The sequence below is a fragment of the Haliotis cracherodii genome, unplaced genomic scaffold, assembly GCF_022045235.1.
Source record: "Haliotis cracherodii isolate W230 unplaced genomic scaffold, xgHalCrac1.p SCAF_9, whole genome shotgun sequence".
Lineage (NCBI taxonomy): Eukaryota > Metazoa > Mollusca > Gastropoda > Lepetellida > Haliotidae > Haliotis > Haliotis cracherodii.
The window spans coordinates 8057773-8082042 of NW_027266343.1; the positions used below are offsets into that span (position 1 = coordinate 8057773).

At 43.6% G+C, this 24270-nt stretch overlaps 1 protein-coding gene across 2 annotated transcripts in view; it reads right to left on the minus strand.

Annotated features, from left to right (window-relative positions):
- LOC139452730 (uncharacterized) overlaps positions 1 to 23715 on the minus strand; it is a 34422-nt gene extending 10707 nt beyond the window's left edge. The window contains exons 1-7 of one of the 2 annotated variants that reach the window (XM_071234306.1): positions 23586 to 23715; positions 19149 to 19297; positions 17670 to 17740; positions 13714 to 15061; positions 8785 to 9019; positions 6682 to 7567; positions 3222 to 3439 (exon numbers count right to left, since the gene is read on the minus strand). In XM_071234306.1, coding sequence (XP_071090407.1) covers positions 3222 to 3439; positions 6682 to 7567; positions 8785 to 9019; positions 13714 to 15061; positions 17670 to 17740; positions 19149 to 19296 — 2906 coding nt within the window. In that variant the 5' untranslated portion in view covers position 19297; positions 23586 to 23715. Of the gene's footprint in view, positions 1 to 3221; positions 3440 to 6681; positions 7568 to 8784; positions 9020 to 13713; positions 15062 to 17669; positions 17741 to 19148; positions 19301 to 23585 lie in introns of both variants that reach the window. The other variant, XM_071234307.1, reaches the window with a different exon arrangement.
- Positions 23716 to 24270: the final 555 nt, after the last annotated feature.

The window sequence follows — 24270 nt, forward strand, 5'->3', positions numbered from 1 at the left end:
GTTGGAGACCGTGAACGGTCGTATGTCGTGCCAGGGGAGGCAGACTCTACGTTGGGAGCGCTGGAGCCGCCGGTGGAGTAGGAGACCGTGAACGGTCGTATGTCGTGCCATGGGAGGCAGACTCTACGTTGGGAGCCGCCGTTGGTGCTGGGAGCACTGCGAAGCTCCGCTGAGCGCTGCTGCCGTCAACGTAGGTGCGCACGGGAGCGCACGAGGCGCCGGGAGCGCCGGGAGCGCACGAGGCGCCGAGACATCTGAGGCGCCGGAGGCGCCGGGAGTGCCGGGACATCAGAGGCGCCGGGAGCGCCGGGAGCGCCGAGACATCGGAGGCGCCGGGAGCGCACGAGGCGCCGAGACATCAGAGGCGCCGGGAGCGCCGGGAGCGCCGAGACATCGGAGGCGCCGGGAGCGCACGAGGCGCCGAGACATCGGAGGCGCCGGGAGCGCACGAGGCGCCGAGACATCGGAGGCGCCGAGACATCGGAGGCGCCGGGAGCGCCGGGACATCAGAGGCGCCGGAGGCGCCGGGGGCGCCGGAGACATCAGCGTTGATGTGGTGGTGTTGGAGACCGTGAACGGTCGTATGTCGTGCCAGGGGAGGCAGACTCTACGTTGGGAGCGCTGGAGCCGCCGGTGGAGTAGGAGACCGTGAACGGTCGTATGTCGTGCCATGGGAGGCAGACTCTACGTTGGGAGCCGCCGTTGGTGCTGGGAGCACTGCGAAGCTCCGCTGAGCGCTGCTGCCGTCAACGTAGGTGCGCACGGGAGCGCACGAGGCGCCGGGAGCGCCGGGAGCGCACGAGGCGCCGAGACATCTGAGGCGCCGGAGGCGCCGGGAGTGCCGGGACATCAGAGGCGCCGGGAGCGCCGGGAGCGCCGAGACATCGGAGGCGCCGGGAGCGCACGAGGCGCCGAGACATCAGAGGCGCCGGGAGCGCCGGGAGCGCCGAGACATCGGAGGCGCCGGGAGCGCACGAGGCGCCGAGACATCGGAGGCGCCGGGAGCGCACGAGGCGCCGAGACATCGGAGGCGCCGGGAGCGCCGGGACATCAGAGGCGCCGGAGGCGCCGGGGGCGCCGGAGACATCAGCGTTGATGTGGTGGTGTTGGAGACCGTGAACGGTCGTATGTCGTGCCAGGGGAGGCAGACTCTACGTTGGGAGCGCTGGAGCCGCCGGTGGAGTAGGAGACCGTGAACGGTCGTATGTCGTGCCATGGGAGGCAGACTCTATGTTGGGAGCCGCCGTTGGTGCTGGGAGCACTGCGAAGCTCCGCTGAGCGCTGCTGCCGTCAACGTAGGTGGGGGTCGACGAGCACGTTGAGCGAGGTGTGTCCTGGATACTCGCATGAGCTGAAGGATCACAGCGACGAATGACTGCAACATCGGCACTGCCTTGTGAAAGTACAGGGCGTCGTACAATCACGGCAGAAAGGGGCGGCCCCGACCAGATTTGTTCCCGCGGCAACAAGTGCAGCGAGGCAGAAAATCTGGAATTTAAGCAAAACATAACTATGTGGCAAAGCCACAAAGTGCGGGAAGCATAATGTGATTCAGAAACTTTGTATTTCAATGAAGTTTATGAGATCAAACAATGACGCTAAAAGGTAGCGAAAAAGCATAGCTTTAAGCAAACACATAACCATGTGGCCAATCACAAAGTATGGGAAGCATAATGTGATTCAGAAACTTTGTATTTCAATGAAGTTTATGAGATCAAACAATGACGCTAAAAGGTAGCGAAAAAGCATAGCTTTAAGCAAACACATAACCATGTGCAAACACGTAACCATGTGGCAAAACCACAGAGTACGGGAGACATAATGTAACTCAAAAACTTCGTATTATATTGAAGTTTATGAGAAGAAACAATTACGCTGAGAGGTAGCGAAAAGGCAAGGCTTTAAGCACACCAAAACAACATACATAAATGTAATGTATTACCCAAGCCAAAGAGAGAATTCAAAACGCAGAACACGACATTACGTGGCCACGTGGTGAATGGCCAAAATGGCGGGAAAGAAAACAAAATGGCGGGAACAACATTGCGCCCGTAAATTACTGTGACGTGAGCCACAGACGAGCGATAAACGTTACAATTTACGAATGGGAAGACCCTAAGGTCACGGCCCATAACAGGTAACAATGTAGCAGCATATAATGAATGTAGAAACACGCAAAATATAAAAAACAAATAATAAGCTTTAATTTCCACAAGGGATACACAGTACGTCCGTCCGTGGAGGTGACAAAGCAGTTATGTGTTTTTGTGTGACGTCATGACTTCCGGGTCATGTGCCGACTGTGAGAGGGCGCTGCCTCCTGAGCTGGTTGGGACAACTTTCTTCAGCAGCTGGATCTCACACAGTTCGTCACTCTGTCAAAGACAGCAGTAAATGCAATACGGAGTAATGCAGGATAAGTTAAAAAATTAGTAACATCAGGGCTCACTAGGTGAATGGAAACTGGCGCATTATTGATGGACTTTCCATTATTCTTAATTATGACCTCCCACCCTCATATATATATACATGTCATCGTGCCACAGTGGACAGATCGTTGCTGAAACTATCATTGTATGTTCTTCCTGGTTGGATGATTTCCAGGAAATGTATAACAAATTGCTTTTCAGGCAATGGCTTTTGGAAAAAAAGTGCTGGTGGGTGTCCTTTTTTCGGGAGGGGGAGTGACTTTACCCTGCTTATAGCAATATTCCAGCAATATCATGGTAGCGGACACCAGAAATGGGCTTCACACATTGTACCCATGTTGGGAATGAAACCCGATCTTCAGCCTGACAAGCGAATGCTTGACCACTAGGCTACCCGAGGATGCCTCAAACACATGATCAGTTATACTACACTTTGCAAATTACCAAAGTACTCCCAGAAAATAGACTTCCAGTGTGATTACCTCAACATTCTCATGGTATCACAGCCTTTTTTTCCATTTTGATCTCTATCCAGTTAATCATGACAAGGGGGGGTCTGGTAGCCTAGTGGTTAAAGCGTTTGCTCATCACGCCAACGACCCGGGTTTGATTCCCAACATGGATACAATGTATGAAGTCCATTTCTGGTGTCCCCTGCCGTCATATTGCTGGAATATTGCTAAAAGCAGCGTAAAACCTCACTCACTCACTCACTAATCATGACAAACCCTTCCCAATGAAGCCCTGATTTGTGAATAAAATCTTTATAGGAATCATTTGGTTAGGACTTACCTTGAAGACCCCCCTGTCATCCTCGTCTTATGATGTATGTCGTTCCAGGTGATGACGCCACTCTGGCCTGAGGTTCGAGAGTCTCCGATGGTGAAGGTGACACCAGCATCGAATGCCTTGTACAGCAGCCTCAGTACCTCCCATCCTTCATCGGTGTACGGTAGGTAGGCTGTTCTATGAATGCCGGAGTACTCCCTGCCTGGCTCTGGGTGATCGGCCTGCAGTGACATAAAATATTGTCAAGGCACTGTAGCTCACCTGGATGTGTAGTCTAAAAAGTCACAAAGACAGCCACCCAACGAAAAATGTTGTAAACATTGATAATAAATATTTTCTGCATAAATACCGTGGACTAAAAACATACCGTATTTTCTTGAGTATAGTGCGCACTTTTTTTCGAAAAAACACAGCTGTGTAGAAGGGGGTGCACATTATACACGAATTATGAGTTTGGGTGTTTTTTTCCCCCATGGAAAGACATTACCGTGAGCACGAAACACCGGAAATACCATGTCAACAAATCCATACTGAAGTACGCAAAATATTTATGTAATTACACTGTCTGTCTATAAAAAGTGTTCTTTGTATTTCTTGACTTATGTTTGTAACTTACTACATTAATTTTATTCAAAATCCCTTATTACCCGACCCTACCCGGGTACGCACTGTAGGTCTCAAGAGATACAAAATGTCTGATTGGGTATTTCTTTTAACCACAGCACTTGCAAAATGTATTTAGATGCATGTATAAACGATCTGGTCATGCATGCACTGAAGTTGACTTAAGTTACACATAGTTGTATCTTTATTCAACCATATGAAAAATCAGAAGGAATGGGTGCAAAGTCAGAAAGAAATTCGAACATTAGTGACTTGTAGTGTAACCATACAGTTCTAGAAAGTTTTTGTCATTAACCTATATATCACATGACTAACCACGGGCCCGGGTAGTCCTGTGGGTACCTATTGAAAACCCACCCGACCCGGGTAACCGAGTTTCCCGTCCCAGCCCTAATAGTCACTTTAATAAAATACTTCACTTCTATCTCAATTTTGAACACAATGGTGAATGCCTGATTTCTTGAAAGATTGAAAAAATCAAAATGTCAGTGAAATTGACTTTATTTAACTTGTCACTAATAATTAGTTGTGCGATCTACAGTAACAATTCCCATACGATTTCGTCGAAATTATTGTAAACATTATTATAATTATTGAATGAAATATTAATTAATATTAATCAAATATATTGCAAACTCTACTCCAGATAAACAGTGAACAATATTTTTTATTACCAGATATTATAATTATTGGATTAAATTGTGTTCTTCAGTTCGGATTTGTTGACTTGTATTTCCGGTGTTACGTGATCGTGGTGATCAGCTGATAATGTTTTCTGAGATGGGGGGAAAACATCGTGTCATTGGAAAACGTGAGTTTACTAAAAATGATAGTAAATTTTGGGAGCCATGCTTTACCGCGCTATAACCGAAGCGCTCAATAACGAGGGAACACTGTACGTAACAACTTGTAATGTGTGTGAAAAGTTGTACGAAAATACGCTTTTTGAAGGGAGCGTGGCCAAAATGCAAATGACCGATTGGGATTTCTCGTGTGATAGATACCGGTAAAGCCAACATTTATCAAGGGAACATCTTTGCTACTACATGTAATACACCATTTAAAAGGTCTAATCCTACTGTTCATACATATGAAAGCTATGTTTATTACATTATTTAAATAATGCATTTACAACTTAGTTAAGTTCGTATATATATATAAACTCACACATTCCAAACGTCCAGATAATAGACCAAGAAAGTGAAAAATTGACGATTTGCAGCAAATATAAGATTTCATAAGATCCACTTACCTATTTCTTTTTTATTTTCATTGTTTGCGTAATCGGAAAATTATTTTATAAAGAATTAAAAATAATATTTGTCTTCACCCATTTCCCGATAACTGCTAAGTAACATGAAGAAATACCTACATTTTCGAAGCTTCGTATGAATAACACGTACGTCAAAAACTGCCAAGTGACACACCATTAGAAAGCTAATTTCTTTATCTACATGACAGTAACGTCTCCCAGTCTGTTTGTTTCTGTAACATTCGGAGAAATTTGTTTCTAATAACGCTTTCTTGCCGCAATCTTAAACAAAGTTTGTGATTGGACAAATTTGAGCATGTGACCTAGGCCAGCCAATCAAATTACAGCAATGGTACTGTCCTTGTGTATGATGAATTTCAGATTTTGACCAAATTTTTTTGTTATTCTGAACGTTTTAACATGTTTAAGAAGGAAATCGTGATCTATATTATAAAATTGGCACTTCATGGATTTATTGTGCTAGGTTACGAGCAGTGACAAAGAATTTTCATGGATATATTTTGGCATTAAACATCCGAGCCGAGAAATCAATGCGACAAAATCCAAGATGTCATTTGACTTACATTACACGCAATCGCACGTATAGATGGAAATAATAACTTAGCTGTAAGTTTGAGAACTTTTAGATATATTTTTGATGATTTTTTATATTACTTTGTATAGCATATATAAAGATTTGCTTTTAACATATTTATTTTGCTCTTTAACATGTCTGATGTGGACCGGTTGTCAAAGTTGAAGTGTGTGTCCAAGAATTTTATTTTCAATAATACTGCGGGTAATGGTGAATATTTTTTTTAATTTAGCGATAAAAAATGATAAAATGAAATGGAATAGGTATTTCATACACTGTGAAATGCGAGAGATTTAAAAAATGAATGATATGCCAGGTAGATTCATAAAATTATATACTATTTTGAAGTGATTACGGCTTGCGGGTCTGGGGACTCGAGGCTTCTTGGCCGGTGTACCGGCCTCTGGTGTTGAAAGAGTCAAATTCATGATTTTTCCGTAATCACCAAGAGATAATTGTTTTAAAATATTTCGGTGCATTTCTCAAACTTCACTCTCAAATGGGACCAATTCACTCGCAACTTCGAGCTCTGATAATGAATCTAAAGTTTTTTCAAATTCCATTATGACATTGTGTATACTAAGTTGTGTCAAATTTCAATCATAAATACTGTGGGACCTTGACCTTTTCACCCTATCATATGTCAAAACATTATCTAAGGGGTACACAGGCATGAAGTCTCTCACATGTGTCATAGCTAAGTGGGGGGGGTCGGGTAGCCCAGTGGTTAAAACGTTCGCTCGTAAGCCGAAGACCCAGCATGGGTCCAATGTGTGAAGACCATTTGAGCTGTCGCCCGCCGTGATATTGCTGGAATATTGCTAAAAGCGGCGTAAAACCTCACTCACTAACTCATAACATAGTGGCTGAGATAACCAATTGCGAAAGCAATGACAGCGGTACATAGATTCTAGCAAACAAATTAAACAGCTGCCCTTTACAGGGTGTATTTCAGTATAAAAATGCCTGAGTTTTCTGAACACCAGACCTACCTGTTGTAGGCCTCCTGGAAATTCATAAGAAATGGCAATCACTCCTTTGGCATCTTCGTATCCTGGAAGAGTATCCTGGTGTGTTTTATGAGTCATCTTCCCACCTTTGGGCTGGTTCCCCTTCACAATACCATACAGCTTCCCACATTCCGGACAGGCTGGCTTCACCTTGAACGCCTGTCTGATACAGTCTGCACAGAAGGTGTGGCCACATTCCAGTTTCTTGGGGACAGTGATTGTGTCCATACAGATGCAGCATGTGTCATCCGGATCTGTTGCCTTGGCAGCTCCAAGAGTTCCTTTTCGGCCAAAATTTGTTGGCAAGCTCTGGAACTTATTATCATCATCACCATAATGTCCTTGTCTGATGATTTCACGATCAACAATACTCTTCCCTCTGACTTCCACATCCTTTCCCATCCCTGTGGTACCAGCTTTCATGGGTTTGTTTCTTGGACTGCTGCTTCCACCAGAAGTGGTCACAGTTCGTGATTTCAGTTTTACATCCAGTGTTGCCCCCATGCCTTGTTTAAAGTTGGGCAAAGTCCTTCCACCATAGTCGGATTTGGAAGTTCCTGCACCAGGCTTCTTCCCTGAGGCCGTACCTCCTGCAGATGATGTGGTCTTGGGTCTTGCTCCTGTTATGGATTTATTCCTTTGAGTCACATCAAGTGATCCTGACCTTTGCCTGTGTTGAATGCCTGGCTGTTCTGCTCTAGATCTTGTACCCATGTCCTCCCCTCTCAGACTCTTCGTTCCTCCGTAGCTAGACGTGCTCAAAAGGTCCTCCTCCTCCACTGAGCTCCTCTGTCGTGAGTTTCTGGTTAGTGAAGATGATCGTTTCACGCTGCTGCCGACTACATCCCTTCTGTCTGACCTTGAGGTCCTGTCAACAAAAGATGTCACAAGGCATTTACAACTTTTCATTACTTGATAAAAAAATCAAACTTAAGCCATGTCACCTTTGTTTTTGACCGTGCATAAACTAACTGGACACCACTTGGCCCATCTTCCCAAGGAAAGTGTGTCCACTTGCCTATACCAAAACCTTGTTTCTTTCTTGGCACATCAAGCTCACTTTTCTCGATCGTGGTGCCACCTCATGTTGATCACTAGTTGTACCCCTTGTCATGTTAACATGATATCCTTAGCTTCACAGCTTCAGCTTAGCTTCACAGTATCTCTTCACCATATTACCATAATCAAATAACGAATACATTTGTGATTCGATCCCTGAGGGTTTAAAACTTGGGAAAGAAATATTTGTGTCAACAAAGACAGGCAGCAGTAAATCACTTTCATACGAATATGTACCAGTCATGTTTAATGTGTTTAATGTTCTCATCATCGTACCACAGTATTTGGGCGAATTGATTTAAAACTTGGACAGACTTAGAAAATACTTTTCTTTCCTTAATTGTTGAAATAATAATAAATAATAATAAATTTGACAAACAATATGGCAACGGGCTATGTTTTTGGAACCTGGACGTTGACTTTATGAAATGTTCTCAGATTGGATTATCGATATGTGCTATAGTCTAATCATATTTAGCACAAGAAAGTGGGATTGATGTGACAAGGGTGGAAACTAGATTTGAGAAATGGGCAAGTGGACACTCTTGCCTAGGGAAGATGTACCTCTCAATGATGGAACTTCTTTCTGCCCCTTAATTTACCTTGATGGTTTAAATAGGTTAGAGCACCCGGAACCTAGTGTCCAATCATTGAAATGGCTAGTTTGACATACTTACTGACCAATTCAACGATTAGACACCAGGTACCTGTCCTCTAACCTTTACATAGAATCCTGGTAGAACAATCAGGGTAAGAATTGAGATTTTACTTTTCAGCTGAAACTTCTTTTCAATGGAGCATGGTCCATAATTTGGGAATGTTTATGGGTAGTGTTTAACAAATTTGTGGTCACAAGAATTTGCAGAAATTTGCTGATCCACGGAAGATTCTCACACCTGAATAATTCAGTACTTAAATGATTTTCTCATAAGGTTACACATCAAACATTTTACTAGTTCAATCATAAGGGAAATAACATTTCTTGATCCTTCAACAATAACCCTTTTTCGAGCAACCAAGGTGTACCTCTCAGACTGCTTGCCCTTGTTCTGCAGCCTGTATGTGGCAGCAGCCTGTAGCTCACTCAAATCCCTCTCCAGATGCTGCTGCAGCATGACAATGGCTGTCTGCACCATCTCCACGTCGGTGTTCAGCAGGTGGATCTCCCTCAGGGTGGAGTATGCATGTTGTGTAGAGGAGAACAACACGACAGCATCCAGGAAAGACTGAATGCAGATGTCAATAGGGACACCAAACACACCTGTCAACAGAGAAAAGACATCATGAAGAAGAGAAACCAGAAAACCATGTGGTATATGGAGAACAATGAATGATTGAGTTGGACTTACCATGCTGGACAATACAGTCTGTGTTCTGGAGAACTATGGCCAGGAACATGAAATGTTCGCTGGGAATACCACTGGGAGCATTCGTGCGAACGCCGAGTGCTTCGCGGATTTTGTAGTTCATGTTAATCGTGCGGCACGTGAAATTGCCTATGTATAACCAAGCTTTGTGAAAATAAAGTCAGTTTGAAAAACACTGCGTAACAGTCTGCTCTCTGATAAGAGAAAGTAGGACAAAAGTTTAAAGAGTCATCTATTTGACTGGAGAAAGCAGGACATTATTGTACCAAATAGGAGAAAGCAAGACAACATTGTCATTTTTTTTACAAGAGAAAGCAGGACGTTATTGTACCAAATAGGAGAAAGCAAGACAACATTGTCAATTTTTTGACAGGAGAAAGCAGGACATTATTGTACCAAATAGGAGAAAGCAAGTCAACATTGTCAGTTTTTTGACAGGAGAAAGAAGGACATTATTGTACCAAACATAAGAAAGCAAGACAACATTGTCAATTTTTTGACAGGAGAAAGCACGACATTATTGTACCAAATAGGAGAAAGCAAGACAACATTGTCAGTTTTTTGACAGGAGAAAGCAGGACATTATTGTACCAAATAGGAGAAAGCAAGACAACATTGTCAGTTATTTGACAGGAGAAAGCAGGACATTATTGTACCAAATAGGAGAAAGCAAGACAACATTGTCAGTTATTTGACAGGAGAAATCAGGACACTTTCAGTCACCTCTCTCTCAGGAGAAAGGAAAATAATGGGTTTTTCAGATTAAAAAAGTTTTATTGGTCTGTTTTCAGTCGTACAATTGGGTATCTCATACCTCTAGTCGCACGTTAAAAGGAAGCCAGAAGCTGGAATGTAAACAATAAACTTGTTTCCGTCCGGTTGCGCACGCACATCCCGATGACATGTCACAAATCTCGAAGAATAAGCCATCCAGCAGGACTGGACTGGATTTCTTCCCAGTGGGGATGGCTGGGTGGGAACGTACGACTGAAAACAGACCAATAAAACATCGTTTTTAATCTGAAAAACCTATGTTTTAGTCTGTTTTCAGTCGTACAAATGGGTAGAATTCGACGGAACACTGGAAGGAGGGTCGGGAAAGTAATCAGGAAGTGACCTCTTTCACGTCGAATGTACCAAGTTCCTCACCCCTGTAGTGACAATAGAACATTCGACCAGATGCACGGACGAGAAAAATTGTTTATGCTCATCGACACACAACTAATTATCGATGCGACAGGACAACTGCACCCGTCAGTTGAACTGCGATCGAAGTGGTCGAAGTATAGTTTAGTTACAGAGCAACTCGCAGTATACAAGGTAACTAAAACAGCATGTTTAATGCTCTTTGACCCACAAGTAAGTCTCAATGCGTCGGGACAACTGCACACGGCAGTTGAACTACGATCGAAGTGGTCGACGGATAGTTTAGTTAGTGTCAGAACGACTCGTCGTATCCAAAGTAACTAAAACAGCATGGTGAATGCTTTTCGACACACAACTAATTATCGATACGACAGGACAACTGCACACGTCAGTTGAATTGCGATCGAAGTGGTCGACGTATAGTTTAGTTACAGAGCAACTCGCAGTATACAAGGTAACTAAAACAGCATGTTTAATGCTCTTTGACCCATAAGTAAGTATCGATGCGACAGGACAACTGCACACGTCAGTTGAATTGCGATCGAATTGGTCGACGTATAGTTTAGTTACAGAGCAACTTGCAGTATACAAGGTAACTAAGACAGCATGTTTAATGCTGTTCGACCCACAAGTAGGTATCGATGCGACAGGACAACTGCACACGTCAGTTGAATTGCGATCGTAGTGTAGTCGGCGCATAATTTAGTTACAGAGTAACTCGCAGTATACAAGGTAACTAAAAAATATGAGCAGTACTATAAAGTATGGGAAGACGATGCATACACCGAATAACCATAATAAAACAGCCGAAGTACTGCATGCAACAAAAAACCAGAAGAATGCGTACATTCACCAACAGTTTTTATTGTAATCTGCGAAGAGATCTACTTGGGGCAACCAGAGTCGATCTGTCAGCAGATGAAAAGCTGACAGGCGGATCATTCACTCCGTGGGAGACGGCCTCGAAAGTCTCGACAGGGCGTCAACTATCACATTCTTGGCCCCCGGGATGAGACGGGCGCATACTCCCATGTCTAAGGGTCCTCACTTCTGCCCCCGCCGGCTCTGTCCCCCCCCCTGGGATACTTGGAAAAGGAGACCTGGCGACCTTTTCTGTCCACATCTCTCTCGCGGGACGGCTGTCGAGGCGCGTCCCTACGAAAGGCCTGTTGCACATTCTCCTTTTGGTAATGTCGTCGTGGGGCGTTCGAAACCGGTGGCCGTCTGGACAGGTTGTGTGAAGCCGAAATGATGATGTCACGCTCGGCTTCCTTGGAGTACTTGTCCAGAACGAACTGTTGCGATGACCACGGGGCCCATAAGAGTGTCCTGCCATGACGATCAGGTAGTTCAGTGCAGTCGATGTAACCATGACAACGTGCCGTAGTAATCTGGCGAGAAACATATCGGGACTGGGCGAGGACGTCCGAGATCCACCGTTGCAGACAGGTGAGGATTGATGGCACCGTCCTTTCGTCCTCGTCCTGGGGGTCTTTCTCCTCAAAGTACACTGAGAGGGCCTCGATCGCTGTCGACAGCATAGCAAGCGGTTGTAGCTGGTGACGAACAGCAGTGTCCATGGATTCCAAATGCCTGTCTTCTACTAGAATCTTGGAGGGCGCTGGTGTCTCGAAGAGTAGCCCCCAATCCAAGTCCCTTCGTCCCTATGGTTGACGAAAACGGCATGCCATAGATCGGGTAACTAGATCGACCAGGCGGCTTGCTGAAACTCTGTCCCGGCAGAGCAGAGGCAAAGTTCTGATCCATATCGTGAGCCATGGCTCTGAAGACATCGGGAGGTGAAAACTGAAGAGACTGCGGCATATCACCAACCTTAAAACCAGCACGCGTCAGTTTGTCGGCATCATTCGATAACTCAGGCAGAAAGTTAGATAGCCAAGCAAACAACTCAATGTCTTTGGGAGGCCTAGGAGGGCTGTCGACGTCGATTGTGTAGGCGTAGATGAAGGAACTGGTGTACTGGTCGATGGTCCATGGACCTCCGACGTAGTCGAATCCTTCTTGGTCGACGCCGTCGAGGCGTGGACGGCCGCCGTGATCTGGGCTATCAAAGTCGGGTCGATAGGAAAGTGAGACGAGGGTGTCGATCGGTCATCAGGTCTATGACGCTGATCTCCCAAAAACTCACTTCGGGAGCGTCGCAAGTACCCGTGGGGGCGAGGGCTACGATCTCTAACTGTAGATGTACTACGATCCCCATCGTAGTTATTGTCCGAAACGAACTCACGACGACCACGAAGGCGACGAACGTCCTGTCGTTTACTGTCTCTCGACGAGGCCCTCGACCTGTCGTCCCGTGACCGGGAACGACTTCTAGAGAGGGATCTGTGATCACTGTCGACCCGCACGACGTTCCTATCGTCGTTGGTAGGACGAGAGATGGACCGACTGGGGACCGTAGTCCCCTTGAGGTCCTCGTCACCACCCGGTCCCGTCATAACGGGGGTGACTGAGTGACGCTCTCGATCAACCTATTGACGAAGATCAGTCGTGCGGGTAGTATCATTAGCAGGCGAACGGTCACGTGTCTTGTCGAAAACATAAGTTGACTGAGGTGGGTCTTTATCAACTGATTTCTTGGGTGTGTCTGACGCGCCACCCCCAGGGCCAGATGTAGAGGGTGCAGAGTCCAAGGATCCATCCGATGACCTCCTCTGCTTGTAGCGCTGGTCAGTAGCCAGCTTCGCCAACGCACGAAGAAATAAGTTAAATTTGATAGAAGACAATTGCTCACATTCTTTACAACGCTTATTCCACGAACACGTTGAAAACCTGTCCTTATTTATGCACGAAGGACAATACTTGTGAGGATCTACTTTAGACAGTTTTCGTTGCCACGAGGCACAAAGGCCCGACATGTTGCCACGTGTATAATCAAGTGAAACAGTGAAACACGTGTTGAACACAAACAATGGATTACCAAGGATTACATTCCAGGAGTCTACAGGTAAGACATATTATTATAACGGTATTAGAACAACAACTGTAGACACACGATAAGTACTAGTAGAATACAAACTAGCAGTCTATCGTGAAAGTCCTTCTCGAGCGACCAGCTCTGAGGCGCGCTGAGAGATTTGTGAAATGTCATCGGGAGGTGCGTGCGCAACCGGACGGAAACAAGTTTATTGTTTACATTCCAGCTTCTGGCTTCCTTTTAACGTGCGACTAGAGGTATGAGATACCCAATTGTACGACTGAAAACAGAATAAAACATAGTTTGCTCTTTGGCACAATTCAGAGCAGTACAATATTTGCCCTTTGGCAGGAGAACTCAGGATACTGCAACATTTGACTGGAGAAAACAGGACACAGTGACATTCAACAGGAGAAAGCAAAACAGTATACACAGTTAAGTTAGCTCATTGACAGGAGAAAGCAATACAATCTGGCCATCAGATAACATATATGTTCATCTTACCTGTACTAATGAAGGGAAATGCAATTGAGTTGATATACAGCCTCTCCTTAGCATGGTCCAGGCAATGAAGAAATGTACGTGTCAGCTGATATGCACACTTGTTATCCATGGTTTCAACATATACCGGCCCCACTGTATGAAGAATGTAACGTGGGCCAATCAAGTCACCTGGGGTTGTATGCATCACTTCATTGACCTGGAGGGGCCCATGATGGCGCACGTACCTCTCACACTCACGTCTTAATTCATTCCCACAAGCTCGCTCTATAGCCCCAGCTACACCAGCGAAGTTCCGGAGTTCTCCATTAGCTGCACTGACTATTCCTTCAAGCTTACATTTCACAATATTACCATAGGAAACTTGAACCTTAATTCCACCTGGCAGTTCAAATCTGTAAGACAACTGGTCTTGAGGGATTTTTTGTGCCAATCTTTTAGAATCATGCCCCAGACGATATGGTTTATAAACATCTGAACTCGGACCATTAGAAGCACCAGATGGAGGAGACGTTTGGTGTCCATTCAAACCCTCTCTCAACAACTCATCAGTGCTGTCAGAGCCTTCCCTTTCCCTGCCCACAGTCCCCTTCCTTGTATCATCAAGCCATTTCTGCATCTCAGCAAGTTCTTCCTTTGGAGCTCTATCCAGATCTCTTAGCATAGATGCCTCACTAGCAAATGTACTGCCGATTGATTGCTCCTCTCGATTTTTGTCCCGAATGTGCTGCTGTTCCTCAAGTTGTAAAGACTTTGGGATTCCAGAATCACCTCGAGGGCTGGAACGCTTGTCTCTGTCAGCCGCTAAGGGTGACTCTGCTCGATCTCTCCCTGGTGTCTGAGACGGAAGACTGGCATAGTGGTTGAAAGTGTCTGATGCATCCTGATGCCTGGAATTTGTACTGCTACGAAAATCACCAGCAGGTCCGTAATCTAATCCATTTGACACATGCGCAGTGTCATCTTCTCTTGGATATATTCTGTATGTCCCGGAGGAACTGGAACCTATTCTGTCAGCTGTGGTTCTCTTTGCCTGTGTAGGGCTCTGCTGCATACCAGGAGATGTTCTTCTATTCTTGAACTGATGCAGAGCATCATGATCAGCTGCTGATTGGTCATGACCATTTTGAAAGTCTTGGTGTATTTTGTGCTGGCTTTCAAGAGACTCATGAAGAACTTTCTGGGCAAGTTCGATATCAAACTGGTTCCCCTTCAAGGTCACATTCCCGTTCGCATTAGTGAATGTTTGTAGTCTTCCATTAGTGTTAACTCCAATACGCTTTGTACATTCTGAAGTCTGCAACAGAGCTGCAACTTGTTCTTCAAGCTCCACTGTTACTGATGAGAATATCTGAAAGCAGGTTAGACATGTGATTAAAAATGTGATGATTCACATAAGCTTCAGAAGTACCAAGTCCTAAGGGACCAACCATTTGATTATTCAGAGGGGGAGGGCTGGAAATTTGTATGGAGACTAGATATTTTTTTCAGTGAGTGAGTGAGGTAAAATTTAATGTCACATCGTCAATATTTCAGCCATATCGTGACGATGATACCAATTTATATAGAAGGAGTAGTTACATTGGACAGCAAAACAACTAGAGTATCACAGATTTGTATTTCAAACTACCTCTGCTCCATCCTTGGTACTACAGCAGGATTTTCACATCCAAACAATTATATCTGACAAGTATTCTATGATATATATTTTTTTTAAATTTATCACTTAAATTAATTTCTGTTAAAAAATGAGTAGCATCATGTATCCGGACCCAAAGGGAAGAACTGTAAATACCAATATGATTGATTGATTGATTGTTTGTTGTTTAACGCTGCACTCAGCGATATTCCAGCTTTATGATGCAGTCTGTAAATAATCGAGTCTGGACCAGACAATCCAATGATTGACATCATGGGCATTGATCCACGCAATTAGGATACAATGACATGCATCAACCAAGTCAGCGAGCCTGATCACCGATCCCGTTAGTCGCCTCTTACAACAATCATAGTCGCCCTTTATGGTAAGCATGGGTTGCTGAAGACCTATTCTACCCCGGATCTTCACGGGTCAATATCAATATGAAGGATAACATGTGAGTAAATACTCCACAGTATAGAGCCCCATGATCCCCCTCAACAGTGAGTGAGTGAGTGAGTGAGTGAGTGAGTGAGTGAGTGAGTGAGTGAGTGAGTGAGTGAGTGAGTGAGTGAGTGAGTGAGTGAGTGAGTGAGTGAGTGAGTTTGGTTTAACACCACTTTGAATAATATTTCAGTTACATCACGATGTGTCTGCTCCATGAGGGGCCAGCTCCATGAGGGGCCAGCCAAGGTAAAGCAGTTTCTAGATGTTTACCACTTTAGTAAAACCCCAGAGTATGTGTAGGGTTTGAACTGGCCACCATAGGTTTCTGGTGTTCCTGGCAGCCACAACCCTGTACGGCTGATTGAGGCAGTTCAGACGATTGGTCAACCGCAATTTTATGAGGGCTTGCTAGGGGGGGGGGGGGGGTGGAATGCTCGCCCAGAAATGTTGAAAAATTAGATGCTCTTAAAGACCAATTCCTGCATTTTGTACTGTTTATGTTTGATTTTATTTGTAAAAAATATTGGTATTTTATTTAGTATAATTTTTATTTGTAATATATATGTTTCACCAACACATTCCTTCATAAACTTCTGGTTGCTCATGACAGGATGATGACGTGTGTTTGAAGGCTCTCGCCAACCCACGGATAAATCAACAAAATCGTTATAAATGGAAACTTAGAAACAATTAAAAAGACCTAAATCATACATAAGGTGGGTCAGCATTCCCGTTATATGATGGCATGTCAGCTCAATGTGGGAGGAAAGCCCGAAGTGATGCAGGTCTCAGATGTTTACACTTCAGTGAAACCCACGAGCACTGGTATGGTGCTGACAAACCTAGAAACATAATCCGGGCGAACTGGGATTCGAACCCACAATCATAGGTTTCTGGCGTGCCCAAGGGACGCAACTCTCCACAGTGAACTGCGGCGCCTTAGACGACTGGGCCACCTGTGCCCCCGGGAAATATCTAATAAAATCCTTATATGACACTTACCATAATGGACAATTATTGATATCACAAAGAAAAGAACGTTATCCCAAAAGGAAATAAACCAAAGCAGCATTTGAAAAACTGGCGACCAATAAAATCGCATCAACAGTAATATCACAAATTGTAAGATCTGTGTTAAACCTCCAGATCAACGAGGAACAAAAATGACTTATGGCTGGAAGATACATTGGTGAAATAACAAAACAAATCTATGATCTACTGGACTACCCCGATACCTATCAGATACCAGGTTTATTATTGCTTGTAGATTTTGAAAAGGCATTCGATACAGTTGATTCATAGACAAAACACTTTTTTGGTTTTGAAAAGCCAATAAGAAGCTGGATAAAAATATTTTACAACGAAATTCAATCATGTGTGCTAGTTGATGGCTTTGGATCCCCATTTTTTAAAATATACCATATTTTCTTGAGTAAAGTGCTCACCCAAGAATAATGCGCACCCCCCTCCAGCGGATTCAGTATTTTTGATAAAAGAATTTTGAATATTATGCACCAAAAAAAAAATAACACCATACCCCTTCACCGAATACCGGTAAACAAACGTGTGATAAGAAACTTGGTCAGTACAAATTTAAAATTTGGGATAAAAAATCACCAGACATGTTGATTTACCGTTTAAATTGTATTTTTTGTTCTGCTAGGCATTGTTTTACGACCAGGGATTTAGACTACCTTGTGTATTTTCTCGTAAACAAAGCTGGAAACAGCAATCAGCTGTACACGTTTTCTTTGAATCTTCATAGAGTCTGTCACAACAACTGAAGATTTAGATCTAGACTGACTCTGCATTGAACAGTAGACCAGAGTCCTTCTTTAAACCCATATTCTCTCTTCTATCTCTCAAGACTTACCCTGTGAGGGAGAGGATTGATTGTAAACTTTGAGAGTCCCTCCAGCCTTTCAAAGAGCGCCATTGATGTGCCTGTAGAGGTGAAAACAAACTGTAAGCATTGCAGGATTTGTATCCTTCAGAAACACAATGCACTGACGGCCCCATTTCAGTGTAAGCAACATGACCAGATGGAAATACACTTCCTGTATTCTGATTAAATCCATCAGCTCATGAGCGTATGTCCATATATAGTCTAACAATTAGTCACAGAAATGTTTTCTTATTTAAAATTTGTATCGGCACAATCTCATTAAATGACAGAAATGTACCCTAGCCAAAATCAGAATACATAAAGGTACCCGGTACTCAAAACGACGGACGAGACTATATTCCTCAGCCCGAAACCGAAACCGGTTCATGTTGTAGTGGTTTGCTTGATGCGAAGTGTTGGAGAATGCAATGCACGTGGAATATTACAGTAATGTACGTACTTCAATATGTTTGCTCGCTTTTATATAGCACATTGGAATGCATCTCATACAACAGAATGACAGTTCCGTTCATACTTGCAGTTTCGAACGCATACTGCCATGTTAAATTTTACGACGATTTGGCATTCATGGCGTGTCGTATATATTAAAGGAACCGCTTCAGCCCATTGCACAATATGGCCTGCGGCGGAATGGACTCATCCTAGGGTACCTTTCTGTATTCTGATTTTGGCTAGGGTATATTTCTGTATAGAGAAACGTATCTAGGGTCATATCTGTAGTACGTCTGCCGACAATTTTGATAATAACAATTATGCCAGCAATTTTTCCAGATCCTGTTGGTCAAATCTGAATTGATAGCTGATTGATATCATGTAAGTACAGAAAGTAGTACCTATCTGACCTCTTTTATTTGCATATTTATCTCTTATGACCCCAACAAAGAAACCGTGAGAGTAATTTCTTTTCAATAACTGATCAAAGTTTGTTGGTTTCTTTCTTCGTTGGTTAACGCCGCACTCAGCAATATTTCAGCTATATGACAGTGGTCTGTAAATAATCTTGTCTGGACCCGTGAAGATCCAGGAGAGAATAGGCCTTTAGCAACCCATGCTTGCCATAAAAGGTAAGCTTAGCGTAAGAGGCGACTAACGGGATCGGGTGGTCAGGCTCGCTGACTTGGTTGATGTATGTCATCGATCCCAATTGTGTGGATTACTGGTCATGATATCAGTCACTGGATTGTTTGGTCCAGACTCGATTATTTGCTTTAGTGCGGCGTTAGACAACAAACAAACAAACCAGACAATCCAGTCATTGACATCATGAGCATCAATCCACAAAACTGGAATATGATGACAGGCATCAACCAAGTCAGCAAGCCTGAACACCCGATCCCGTTAGTCGCCTCTTATGACAAGCACAGTCAAATTTTCAGCAAGCATGGGTTGCTGAAGACCTATTTTACCCCGGATCTTCACAGATCTGTGATTAAAGTAATGACTTACTTTCTGAGTCAGAGAAGATAATGACAGCATCATTATTGAGTAGTGGGTAGTAGATCGTCTGGACCTTCAGGAGATGCAGCTCACAAAACGCTCTGATGTGTTTCTCGGACACACCAGACTGAATTCCTGACAGTCGGATCCCGTCCATTCTGCTGAAGGAAACAAAGAATGAAAGTAAATAGAGAAGGCTAAAAAATATAGAGCCACAGCACTGTAGCTCACCTGGTTACAGAGTCAAGACACAGTTTATACAGTATATACAGTTTAACATGTAAAGAAAGACAGTGACTTTACAAAATTTGCTGTCAGCAATAATATTCAAATATTTTGTACATAAATACCCACCAGAAACCATAAAATAGAGTACACGCCGTAGCGCTGATTGTTTCGCGCATTGGCTAGAGGTCAGTCCCTCTATTTTATGGTCTCTGTATTGCCTCAAGGAATGTATGTGGAGTTGGTTCAGTGGTCTCGGAAATGTCTTAGAGGAACATCTTTACGAAGGACAATGCACAACAGCCAGACAAGCCATGGTATGAGCTCACTTGACTTTAAGTCAGGTGAGCTAAAAAAAATTAAGATTCTGTTGTACATGCAATGTATCTGGAGCAACATTAGAGTAAGTGAGTGAGTTGGGTTTAACGCCTCTTTTAACATTATTCCAGTCATATCACGGAGTGTCAGCTTAATGTTGGAGGAAAGCTCGAAGTGATGCAGGTCTCAGACGTTTACCACTTCGGTGAAACCCACGAGCACGGGTATGGTGCTGACAAACCTAGAAACATAATCAGGGCGAACTGGGATTCGCTCTGAAATATCAGTATCAGGTAAGGTGAAGTGAGGTGGGGTTTTACTTCACGGCCAAGAATATTGCACTTATAAAGCGACGTGCAGGCACGTGTGTGTGGCTGTTTGTACTAGTCCGGACTGATGCCGATTTCAAAGTGCTAGCACACTGAGCTACCATGCCGCCGTTTAACGTGAATACCCCACTCATACACAGAATATTGAGTCCGAGCCGACCAGTCCATGTTTTATCCCCTTAATGCCAAGCACCAGGCAGGGAAACAACAAGTACCGTCTTTTAACGTCTTTTGGTATGACGCAGCCAGGGATCGAACACCAGACCTTCCGCTCAATGGGCAGACACTCTACCACTGGACCACGAAGGTGGTCTGTATCAGTTACAGTAACCCAAACATGATGGTTGTACCTGTCATGTTCTGCATGACACATGTCATCATCAAGCATTCTGTTTCTGCTGTTACACGTCACGACAACACATGAACATTCTTGCACAACTTCTAAGGTCACCTGATTCATTGAATATTTGCAACATTATAAATCAGATCATTCCAAATTAAGTCCACAAACATCACATAAGGATTAGGCAAGTCACTAATGTTTTACATTGGTGAAATATAACAGCTACAGTATTCGACGTAATAAGCGCCCAGGGCGCTCTCAAAATTAGAAATATAGGGCTCATACTTAAATATTATTTTGGTGAAAAAAACAGTTGAAAGATAAATTTCCTTGTTTATGCTGATAGCCTGAAATGTTCACAAACGACATATATTTTTCTAGAATTTAATTGTCCATAATCAAGGGTGCATATAGCACACGAGTGCGTATTATACGCTAATATATAAGTCTTGTGTACATTGATCAATTTGAAGGGGTGCTATTTGGGATTGTTCATTAGCCAATATATTAGCAAATATCGCTGTGGGCGCTTATTAGAGCGGGGCGCTTATTACGTCGAATACAGTAACCCATGTGTACTCAATATGTACAATTTCACATCACTATATAAATAACAAACTTCAAGGCATGTACAATTTCATATCAACCAGGAAGAGTGAGTATGGTTTTACGCTGCTTTTAGTTTTAGCAATATTCCGGCACTATCACAGCAGGAGACACCAAAAGTGGGCTTCACACATTGTACCCATGTCGGGAATCAAACTTGGGTCTTCGGAGTGACGAGTGAACGCTTTAACCACAAGGCTATCCCACCATCCTCACATCAAGCTGGAAATCCTCCAACCAGGGACAACTCCGTGGTCTAGTCGTAGAGCGTCCGACCGGAGAGCGGAAGGTCCTGGGTTCGATCCCCAGCCGCATTATACCAAAAGACGTTAAAAGGTGGTACTTGTTGTTACCCTGTCTGGCGCTCGGCATTGAGGGGCTAAAACAAGGACTGGTCGACTCGGAGTCAGTATACTGTGTCTGATGAGTGTGGTATTCATGTTGAACTGCAGCATGGTATCTCAGTGAGCTAGCACTATAAATTGGCATCAGTCCGGACTAGTACAAGCAGCCACACAAACACACACACGTGCATGCACGTCGCTATATAAGTGCAATAATCTTGGACGCGATGTTAAACCCCATATCACCTCACATCCAACCAGGCAGAACATACAATGATAGTTCCAGCAACAATCTGTCCACTGTGGCATGATGACATGTATATATATGAGGGTGGGAGGTCATAATAAAGAATAATGGAAAGTCAATCAATAATGCGCCAGTCTCCATTCGCCTAGTGAGCCCTAATGCCACTACATTATTATTACCCCGGTCTTTGGATTAGTGTGCATTCAAACTACATTCTCAGCCCCCTGGGGAGAATACAACCAAGCTGCCTAATGAGGTGCTAGATTGGCTAACAGTCACATCACCATTTCATCCTACCGGGTACCCATTCACTGCAGGTGAACAGCGTCATATTTTTTCTTAGAAAAGTCACTTGCCTAAGGAGACACCACATGTAACATGTGCTTCAGTGTGGGGCATGTCCGAATCCGCAGAAACCCTCAAGAGTACTGTATGTAATGTAACTGTTTATCACGTTCATAGCAGACAAAACAGGCCATTACATAAAGGACCGCCTCATGGTCTGGTGGTAGAGCGTTTACCTGGAGAGCGAAAGGTCCGGGGTTCGATCCCCAGCTGTGTCATACCAAAAGATGATAATTGAAGGTACTTGTTGTTACCCTGTCTGGCGCTCGGCATTGAGGGGATAAAACAAGGACTGGTTGGCTCGGAGTCAGTATACTGTGTCTGAGTGGGGTATTCATGTTAAACTGCGGCATGGTATCTCAGTAGGCCAGCACTATATAATCGGTATCGGTCTTGACTAGTACAAGCAGCCACACACACACACACACACGTGCATGCACGTCACTATATACATGATATATGTGCAATAATCTTGGAAACAACTTCAAATCACATTTCACTTCACCTCACGTCACCATCACATTAAGTCACACAAATCATTGGTTTTGGAAAGCCCAATGAATAAGCTGCTGTTCAATCTCATTTCTAAATAGCCAATGTCGTAGAGCCTATTTTTCTATTTGTAGCCCTATTTTAATTGTAATTGCAGATGTAATTGCACAACTCAATTTTACGACATTTTTACAAAATTTCAAATGCTCAAAATACTTCACATAGTCAATTCCCATGACCTCAGAAGTTCAAAGGACAGACAACAGGTTCTGATACTGATAACAACAGCATCCCACTGAAGCATATCATACCCTCTAATGGATTTCAATGGCTGGTAATGCACCATTGTGAGTGGGTCTGTCCATAAATCACCATAAGCCACAGGAAAATCCAATAAGACCTAATTAGCATCATGCTCTGCATCATAAACCGAGTCGACAAAGCCCAGCTTCTATTAATACCCCGGAAGAGAAAGGGAGTCCTCATTGTGTAATTTAGGTCCCAAAAAGGTATCATTAATTGTATCAACTGATCGACCCGGCATCTATTAGAGGCCCAGCTTCTATTTTTTGCACTGAACAATTGACCCGGCTTCTATTAGAGGCACGGCGTCTAATAGAAGAAATACGGTATTTAGAGGGTATACGGGACCCAGCAGACTTTGAGGGATGCAAATAAAATTCCATTTGGCATGCACATTTAAAAAATATATATATATCTTTCACTGTATGATTTTATTAACTTCAACTTTTTTAACTTCAAATGACATCCTTTTCTCAATGGTTTTGGGCTTTATATTCAGGATTTAGAGTTGAGCAATGAGATTCACAGCGAAAAATTCAATGGTATTGAGGAAGGAGGTTTGGCACCCTCTGACACTGCAATGTACATACGTACACATACGTATTACCAATATCACTGAGAGCACGGGTAGAGGCCAATCAATAATAGTCTGACTACAACCAATGGCTAAATTCCAATGTCGGCTTTAATTCCCAAGTTGACATAATACGTAAATAGATATAGGCTATCTTATATAGCATGAAATAGTGATCTAGATAGAATCACAATCGTACGTAATGTGGTAAGTTGGGAAAACGAAAGTCTTAGACATGTTAAACTCCGAGATTGTTTACGGTGTTTTGCTTTCCTTGCAAAACGTATGCATTGTCATGGAAACATTGCGATGTAATTTACCTGAACAAGAAGAAGACTAATCAAAATGTCAAACTGTGACGTCTATGTAGCATGTTTTGACCCGTCAGACATTTTCCACCATTTCAAAACTCAAAACCGAAACTACAATCACGAACAATGGTCGATCAAAACAAACCCCAGCGCCACGACAGTAGATTAGAGTTACCTGCCCTTAGACCATAAAAATACATGTCTTGTGTATCGTTTATTATACGAAGCGTTGCGAAACATAAAATCATAAACCATTTAAGACCGTTGTCGAGTAGCCCGTGAGCTTTACAATATTCAAATACTTTAAATGTTTTAATTATTTGAGCAAGCCTAGAGGAATTAGATAAATCGTTCAAAGCGCATAATGCACATAAAAAGCTAAGTGTGTCACACCCCTTTCCCCCCAAAACACACACAAACACACACACAGACACACAGACACACACACACACACACACACACACACACACACACACACACACACACACACACACACACACACACACACACACACACAACCAAGTGTAGTATGGAAACCAAATGTAGTATGTCGTAGGCACTAAAATTATCTGAGACAGGCTTTCGATATTTTGGATCCCTTCCTTTTAAAAATGCTGGATCCAGTCTGTATAAACCCAACTTGCTGACTTACTCACAAACTCGATCACTGGTTCGATGTCACAGCTTGGGTTAT